General features: G+C 36.6%; 1 protein-coding gene across 1 annotated transcript; it reads right to left on the bottom strand.

The window, feature by feature from the left end:
* Positions 1–7,079: 7,079 nt before the first annotated feature.
* LOC114716676 (rust resistance kinase Lr10-like) lies at positions 7,080–8,182 on the bottom strand. Its single transcript, XM_028901710.1, has one exon. It carries the CDS (start codon positions 8,176–8,178, stop codon positions 7,228–7,230), a length of 951 nt encoding a protein of 316 aa, XP_028757543.1. The 5' UTR covers positions 8,179–8,182; the 3' UTR covers positions 7,080–7,227.
* Between the last annotated feature and the right edge of the window lie 1,699 nt (positions 8,183–9,881).

Raw genomic sequence — 9,881 nt, forward strand, 5'->3', positions numbered from 1 at the left:
TAGGATAAGACATTTTGAAAACCTTGCTGTAATCAGATTCTCTAGGGTAAGAAGGAGGTGATGTTGGATATGTGGGAAGTTGGAAACTAGACGGATAAGATGGATAAGGGTCATAGATGGTTTGTGAATGATCCTTTGCGATGTCTGACTCGATTCTTTGCAAATCCTTTCGGATTTGTGACAGTTCTTGCTCTTTTCTGGTAAATTCTGGTCCAATATATCCTTTCTCAATAAATTGCTTTAAATCTGCATCCAGTTGGTAAGCCTGAGAAGTCAGAGTCATATAAAGCTGCTTGACTTGATCAGAGACTGGTCAAGTCTGCTCGTCAGAGTATCAGTTCTAAGAGTCAGCAGGTCAAGCTTTGAATCAATCTTTGTCAGAGTTCTATTCTGGCCGATCGCATTCTGGGTCTGCCAGTTGAGAACTTCTTCTGCTGCTGAGACTGGTCTAGCTTCACCAGTAGGAGAGATTTCTGTTGGAACAGAGAAAGGTCTTGCTGTAACCTTTGTTTCTCTGTTGGTTCTTCTTTCAAGAGGAGGAAAATCCTGCTCATAGGGATCCATCATTGCTATACACGAGACGGATTGTTGAATGGTAGGAATCACTGGATCTGGTTTTTGTCTAGGCAGGAGGTCTTCATGACCTGTTTCTTTAAGCAGATCATATAGAGATAATCTGCTAGAAGGAACAGTAGGGACAGGAGCCTTCCAGCTTCTGGCTTTCTGCTTCGGACCATGATCATCATCATCATAGTGATGATGATAATGTTTGTAGGAACAAAGAGATGTATTCTTTTCTTTTTTCTTCTTTTTTATGGCATATCTGATGGGGTAAGACCATCCATCATCATCTTCATCGTCAGAAGCTTCCCACCAGTAAGGTGTATCACACTCACAGTCAGGATCACATTCTTCTGGTGCATGATCCCAAATGAAATGGCCATTTATGTGAGACACATAACATGGCTTAGCTTCCTGGTCTATCCAAGCAATAGGAGGTTCTCCCTTAGATGAGACATAGGCCGGGGTGATAGTCAGAATACGTCCGGAAGATACAGAAGAGCCTTCCTGACCTGGCTTGGTGAACACTGTCTTGACAGTGCCATCTGGAAGCCTTTTTATCTCAGGAGGGGTAGAAGTATGAACATCCCTTTGTACACCATGAAAGTGTTTTTCATAGTTGGTGATCCACTCAAGAGGCATCAGCTGAGCAAGTTCCTCCTTTGGGATTTGTCTAGGAATCTGGATGATGGAGGTATCATCAGCTCTATCAGAAACCACATAAAGAGCATCTTTGGTGGAATTTGGGAAATGAAGATCAAGAGCATGGTTCTGGAGTCTGTAGAGGACTTGATGATGAAGGGTTGCTATGATAGCTCTGGGATCTTGCTCTGCTCCAACTATCTGGACTTGGAATTTTTAGTCTGTCCGTCAAAGTTGGATCTGAAAGCTTGATATTGAAATCAGGGGCTATGGTAAGGATGACACTACCATTGCTAAGAGTGGTCAGAACAGCGCCAATCAAAGCATTACTGTAGGTAGTATAGGTAGTATCAACTAAAGCAATTTTAGCAGTGGCTGGAATTCCTTTTCTCCCATGAAGTGTAAGGATAAGGCGTACAGCACCAATATGAAGATGGGTATAGCCTTGAGCTATCCACTCGTTGATCAATGGTTGAGGTATGTCAATAGTGACATATTGTTCAGAGGAAGAGGAGGAAGACCACAATTTTCTAGTTGGTAGACTGGACTACTTCTTTAACATGAGGTCTCTGGGTGGAGATCAAGCTTCTAACATTTCTAGTGACGTGATTGGTACGATGATAAACGCTGTAAGGACTAAGAAGAGGTAGATCCGTTTCTTGGACTCTAGCATCTTCAGGAAGATGATCTATCTCAACAAGGTTTTCTATTTTTCTAGAAAGAGTTCTCCGAACAGAGGAGGGAAGTCTTTGTGGAGTAAAGGAAGAAGAAAGGCGAACGGTTCAAGACTGTTTGAAGTTTCACTCATGATAAGACGGTATCTTCTTACTCACCTTCACTAATGATATCTCACGTCTGTCAAGAATTGTGCTGGCTCTGATACCACTCGGGGGTGTTAGCTCAAAGACCAAGCTAACATAGTCTGATATCCAAGGCTCTAGTCAGGTAAGGCCACTCATTCTCTAGTGTGCTTTCCTTGTATATACTAGTGTGCTTTCCTCATGAGTTCTCTCTAAATTTCTCTCTTCTTCGAAAGCCTCACTTATGATATTTTTCTTCTGTCTCCAGAGATTCTAAGTATGCTCTGCACTTGCCTCTTAAGAGGATCTGTGCATCAGAAAATAAAATCTGACCACGATCCATGAAGGAGGTGTTTAGTGACAATCTTTCAGTTATCCTAGCTCTGGTATTCAAAGCTGAAAGTCCTAACGTGGCCCGTTGATGAGTTGAGAATGAGTGGCCTTACCTGGACTAGAGCCTGGATATCAGGCTATGTTAGCTTGGTCTAAAATTTTGTTTAATTTTTATTTTGATTCTAAATATAAGACTTTCAATCTATTTTGTCTCTTATGTTTAGGTAACTTTTTTCAAGATAGTACTTCTAAGAATAATAGTTATAGCTAATACATTTAATTAGTAAAGATATTTTAGAAAGACAACATATATTTATTACAAATAACTAGCTTAACTCTTTCCTTAATCTTTTCAAATTAGTCAACTAGTAATTAAATGAAATGCGTTTAAAATTTTTTGAAGAGAACCAATTTTGAAGGCTAATCATATCATCTCTTTTTTCAATGTTATCTTTGAAGTGAGGTAGATGAGTTAAACGTGGATATAATATATCCAATCGATTTGTTTTTGCCACTTATACTATTTATTATTTATTATTTTTTATTTTTTAATATTAACTTTGAAGAAAGCTCATTGAATTAATTGTGAGATCACATCATATCTGCTGCATACATCTTAAAAATTTACTGTATTTTTAAAATTAATTTTTTATATATTTAATTTCATTCTTTTGATTTTTTATTACTAATCATCCCTGTATATAAAATCATAAAAAATAACTTTATCACTTTATAATTTAATTTGTCAATTATTTCAAAGATTATAGTGTTTTTTGAAAATTTGATGTTTTATTCTTATATACATTATTACATATTTACATAATATTATTTTTATCTAATTATTATATTAACGGTCCGATCAAACGGTCTAACTGATCTAACTGTTTGAATCATGACCTGTTAATCTTTTCAGTTTGATGTCCAGTTTGATTTTTAAAATATAGCTTGTAACGAAGTATGATATGCGTGTGAGATGGAAAATTTGTTCAGAATTTCATGATATTTCAATTCAAAACAAAAAAAATAATCTTTTAAAAAATATCCCTATTTAGTTAAGGGCATACTTAAAAAAACAATTTTTTAGATTTTGGTCTTTTTTTTTTTTGCAATTCCTTACTATAGTTACAAATTTAATTTTAAAATCATGAAATTAAAAGTTACATTTCAAATTAGTTTGATTTCAAATTTTTAATCGATAGACATGTCTGTATGTTTCATTATTTTCTTACTTTTGTATAATATGTTGCAGACTTATGGTAAAAACTTAAGATTAAATCAAAGTTCATATTTTAGAAGAAAAGAAATGATTTTAATAAAATTCAAGGGTGTAAATGTGATTTGGACGGACTCTTGAAGCAGTTGGAGAGGTTGATAGAAGAAAATATTTCTGCAAGTATTTATACTTTTTTTAAATTTAATACAAATGCTTTTTTTTTTCTTTTTTATTAAATCATTTAATTTTGTTCCGTTAAAACCGTTAAGTTTTATAGCTTCGTTAACAGTACTAATAAAGCAAAATTGAATGATTTAATAAAACGAGAAGAAAACATGGGTACCAAATTGAATATTGAAGGAAAACAGAGGCATCTGCAAAATGGTTTTCTCAAGGTTGAAAAATACAGCAAAAGACACAGAATTCATGAATAATAAGCATGCCGATTCACCCAAAAAAAGAAAAAGGCATGCCGGGAAACTTATGCTATATTCTAAAATAAAATAGTAATAATAACTTTTGAATGTCTAAATTAGATTTCAATTGCTCAAAAAAATGTGCACTAACTTTTTTCTATTATGGTGGTGCAGGAGACCAAATCTGTACAAAACTCCATATGCTAAAGTTCCCATAAACCATAAGGAAAAGCTCTTTACTGATGTTCAGGTATTACTACTATCAAGTTTTTCCAAGCCTCAGATGTGGATTGTGGGGAAGCTGAGAAGTGATTGAGTCATATATAGCACTCATCTAAACGACATTTATGCAGCTGAAATGCAGGATTCACCCACGCTCCGCAGCTACACTGCATACCTGCCCAGTTGAAGTAACCCAAAAACCTGTTTGCATCCACTTCATGGGTTGGACAAGTACTGAGGTACAGTCCACTGGTTGCTTTTCTGTGTTCTCATTTCTCTTCTTCCATTTGAAACTTGCTTCTCCTTTTCCACGCTTATGGGAAACAATATTCTCATCTGAAGCTACAATTCTTCGGCATTTCTTACACCGGTAAATAAGGTGAGCCTATAATGTGGTCTTCGACTCAGAGCTAGCAGTTCCAGCCATTTGGATTCACTGATCAATGATGTAATGATGTAAATGTTTAATATTCTGCAAGTTTAAAAGCATATGAGAAGACAACATGGAACCTAATATAATTGTCCAATAGCCATTCATCCAGGCTTGGTTAAATAAATGAAGTTGAAAGGAAATAAGAGGTGAAAGAACACACACAACAAGTTAACATGTAGTGTCACACAAAAATTTCTCAGGATATAAAGATGGTGGTTCCTTCTTGGTTCATGCCCATTAATAATAGAAAAACTCACTATGAGACCATAAGAAAGGAATGTAATTAACAAAAAGTCCTACAACAAATGAGTAGCATGCATAATGACAAGTTCTAGTGTATCAACATGTTTATGCTACTTGTTATTAAGACAAGACCATACCCATTAATAATACGAAGTTCTGCGCACTTGAAAGTTAAACTTCTTGAGTAACCCGTAGTTCATTATGTTTTAATTTTACGCCCATGGCAAAAATGCCTTTACTTCAATTAACAAGGATGTAATCAGCATTCAGGATGATGCCAGTAACAAGAATTAGCACACACGCACATTGATCAGCCAATCATTGTCACTTTAGACACAAGTGACAGCAGATGTGAACTAGGCGTGACAATATAGAAAGTTGCAGAGACAATGAATGTTCATTTCAGCAACCAAAGCAAATTAAAAAAAAAAAAACCACACACACACACACGTGCTCTCTCTACCAGAATTCTTACATCTGTTGAATTAGCAACGTGGGGTTCTCGAAACCAACGTGGTTATAGTAGCATCACATCTTCATCATTTGAGATCATATGCTTTGTTAGAGAACCATCCGATCCCACTAGAGGGGCTATTGACATATTGAACTTCTTCTGATGTCTCTAACTTACTCATATTTTCTTTTGTTGTAATTAGCCGATGATGCCCACGTTTTTTGGTTCGCATGCCCTTTGCAATTTCATTCTTTGATGGAATTTTCCCTTTTCTCCAAAACAGAAGCTTTCTCCATCAGACTGAAACAGGGAGTACTAGTTACCTGAAATCAAGTACACCTAAAACATGGTGCCATGCAGGGGAGACTGATGCCCCCAAGGTAGAATGTTCATTCAGATTGTCACTGTAGTTTCGCCTTTCATGAACAGGCCTGTCATCTCATCTTCTACCCCCTTCTCTCTCACAAGCTACGAGTCCAAACACATACAAAGACATATGAGCATTCTCATTCTTCATATTACACACATACAAGCTCTAAGTTGAACAAATCTAATGGTAGTTACTCACCAGTTTTACACCCACCCCCCCCCAAAAAAAAGAGATGAATTCTTCGTGGTAAATTATCTTACATTGGAATAGAAGATGATGAATAGGGATGGGAATCCTAGGACTCTAACTGAACTTGGTTCACATATATTTCTATCGGAATCAACCAATAGATCCGCTGGAAAGCACAAGTTACATACAAAGGGCTTATTTAGTAATACATGACCCTTGAGAGAAAATTCCAGACAAGCCAACAAGAAGTTAATTTTACACGAGGCAACAAGAAATCAATATGAACGCATTATGCATAGGGTCAATCAGGACTCGTAAAATTGTATTGTTCAACTATGTTTGTTGCCCTAACATTGTTTCCTACGTAAATTATACTCAGAAAACCAGAATAACACATAAACATTATTGCCTCCTTCGAATTTTTTTTCCCCGCGAATGCTTAGTTTCATGTTATTAGCAATCCCCAGCTTAATTTCATAGCAGAACGCAGAAGTTTCTAAACAAAGACAAGACGATTAAAAAGAAGAAGAAGAAAATGACCAGCAACAGCTCAATCCCCAGTTGTGAACACCGCCGATGCCACGCGAATGCCCGGTATCCTGTATGTTTTAGTCTGGAACATGAAGCTTCTCGGAATTCATATATTTACAGTTCTCTGTGCAAGGCCCGTGAGGTTCTTTGATTAGGCTGACCACAAATGACAGGTACTCATGTGCACGTTTGGATCTTTGATTTGGGGCTAGAAAAGGAAGCCCAATTAGTCAGTATGCATAAAGAGCCTCCCTTCGCATTAGCCTTTTTCCCCCCTTTTTGGGAAACGTCGCACCAGTTTTCCTTTGTCGTTGGGGTCTTCGTTCTAGCATACGGAGGAAAGAGCATTGCTTCCATGAAGTGGCGGGAAAAAGGATTTGGGACAATGCTCTTTTTACCAGGTCATTTCAAGCGATTGCCAACTTGGAAGAACCTGATTAAACCCTAGCTACGAATCGAACAGCTGTACATTGCCTAGTTTGCCATCAACGCCCTGGAACAGGTGAGCGTTTTTTGCTGATTACTTTATTCATTTCCATAGAGCTGATTTTGATTTTTACTGTGAAAGGATTTGGGAACATTTCATAATGCCGCAAATTAAGAAATGTGTAATGCATTGATCCATAACCTGGTGGGTTGGGGGTGATTCCTTTATTTTTGAATCGTACACTGCAAAACTAATGCGTGAAAATTTTCAAACCATAAGAAAATGATCTAGAGTTAGGTTTACAATATTTCTTAGATTGATATATACTACCTCTGATTCTAATTATAAGAACTTGTTTACACATCTTATGTTAAAATCGAACTGTCTCTCGTACTATGCTCTGAAGATCTCTGAGACATCAACATCTCCTTGAAGCATCTCCACTACTCTGCTCATTGAGGGGCGATCACTTGGGCTCAGCTGTATGCAAGTAAAAGCAACTGTAATCATTTTCTGGGCTATCTTCTTCTCTTCTTCTGTGGCATTGCTTTTAAATATTGTTTCTTCAAACTGATCATGAACCCATTTCGCAAAGTAAGTCTGCCACGAATTCTGCACAACATCATAGTTCTTTCTTCTTCCTGCCATTTCCATCAGCATCATCCCAAAACTATAAACATCAGCCTTGTGTGAGATGCCTCCAATGTTTTTATACAGCAATTCAGGAGCCATGTATCCCATTGTGCCTCTAGCTGCAGTTAGAGACACAATACTTTTATCTGTTGGATATAGTTTTGCCAATCCAAAGTCTGAAATCTTGGGAGAAAAATTCTCATCAAGAAGAATATTGTGAGGTTTGATATCAAAGTGTAGGATTTGCTTGTCGCAACCTTGATGTAGGTACTCAATCCCACGAGCCACCCCTAAAGAAATCTCATTGATCTTCTCATAATTTATTGATGATTTTTCATGCTCAGAAAGTATGTATTTATCTAAAGATCCGTTTGGCATGAACTCATAAACAAGAGCTTGCTTTCTTCTCTCTGCACAAAATCCTATCAGTTGCACCACATTTACATGACGAATAGTTCCAATGGTGGAAACTTCATTGATGAAATCATGCCCATCCGTTGTTGACTTGCCTAATAGCTTAACAGCCGCATCACGCTTGCTTCGAAGCTTTCCTTTATATACAGAACCATAACCCCCTTCTCCTAACTTATGCTTGAAATTTTTTGTCATTCTTCTTATGTCAGAGTAAGAGTATTTGATGGGCACTAAATTGCTGTGACTTCGTAGGAAGTCCTCAATGTCATCATACTCAGATAAATGCCTCCTTCTCATTTATATATTAGAAACCCCACAAAAATTGGGAATCCCAAAGCAAATTTTGCTGCAAACCAATAGGCAACTGCGGGCAAAAAAAGAGGGAAAAAAAATAACTGAGAAGAAAATGAAGCAACATAAAACAAAATTTCCAGAGAATTTCAATTAATTTCACTTGCATAAATGTCAGCGTTGTCGAATGTTTTCCCCTCCCAAACGTTGAAAGGGAAATTTCTTACTGATAGTAGTAAATGTTTAAACAATTTCATGAAGGGTTAGGCACTTTCTGATCCCCAACTTGTTTTTCTTTATTCTTGTGCATTTTTAACTTTTTGGTTGTTAACGTCTGGCTGAGTAACTGCATCCATCATAATTGAAGTTATATCTTGAATATGGTTGGGGTTTCCTAAAGAAGTAGTTCTCGTCGATATACTTTGTTTAGGTACCTTGAAGTTGGTATGTGCATGGAACTCTGTGTTGGGGTCCCCAAAATGAGGACTTCCCATTAAATTTTTTATGCTGTGGCTGGGGGTGCCAAAGGATAATTTCCATTACTAACTGCATGTTCGATATATGATAGATATTAGATAGAATTGTATTTAAGCTATAGATCCCTTATTGGCAATCCTAAATGGGGCAATTCCCACATATCAATAGGATTCGTTCCTGGTAGAAAGGAGATTTGTGGTCGCTTAAGCAAGAACTCTTGAGTTCAAGTCCATGTAAAAGTAAGAAACGCCTTTGGGTGAGCTACTCTTGATTGAGCTTGATAATACCCTAATCTGACCCGGTCAAATAACCACGTGAAAAAATGGACGATTCCTATTGATTCTTATGCGAATGTACAGTTGAGATTCTCAAAAGGGATAATTTGCTGTGTAATTGCTATTACGTAGGTAGTGTAAATAGGAGTGATAAAGTTAGCTAGAAAGATGATTGTGTGTTAATTGAGAGATACTGAGTTTATAAATAGGATATATGCCTACTTTGTATTCATATTATGATTTGTAAACATCAGTGAAGTAACTCAGTGCATCTCTCAGTTTCTCTGTTTGCTATTACTTTCGCCTCTCCATTTGTTTCTGTTCGTCTCTCAACTCTCTCTCCTTCCCTCTCTTTCCTCCTTTCTCCTGTTAGAGTTACAAAGTCTCGTCAGTTCCTCATTTATATACCTGGAGTTGGGCTTTAATAAAACCATAATTTACTTTTGAATGTTAAATGCAAGTGATGAATTGCATTCTTTATCTGACATCAAACAATTTGGAATAGATAAATGGTCAGAAGAAAAACTAATACCACAGTCCATAGGATCAATAACAATAGGGATGTAACAAAAAGGAGGGGAAAATGCTATAGCTGTAACTGAGGAAATTATGAGTACCTGATAAAAAGGGGAAACTACATGGACTTACTGGAAATTGGTGAGATTACATGGATTGAGGGGTTAATTTAAAACTAAAAGATTTATAAATAGAATGACTGAGACCTGAATTAGGTAGTGATCACAGCATGAGAGTAAGAATTCATTGCATCCTAAGTAAACTAGATTCACACGTTTATATTTATATGTCTAACTGATAAGACTTGTCTTTTTAATGTCCTTGTAAGATGAACACCTTAAAAATTTGTTTCTTGGATCTTAAAGTGGTTACTTACTCCTTCTCGATCCTAATATAAGAGCTTAAACATGTTTTATTTGTTTTACCAGAAAGGAAAACTTT

Source organism: Neltuma alba, unplaced genomic scaffold, assembly GCF_004799145.2.
Source record: "Neltuma alba isolate B1F8T4 unplaced genomic scaffold, ASM479914v2 tig00002073_pilon, whole genome shotgun sequence".
In the NCBI taxonomy this organism is placed as follows: Eukaryota; Viridiplantae; Streptophyta; class Magnoliopsida; order Fabales; family Fabaceae; genus Neltuma; species Neltuma alba.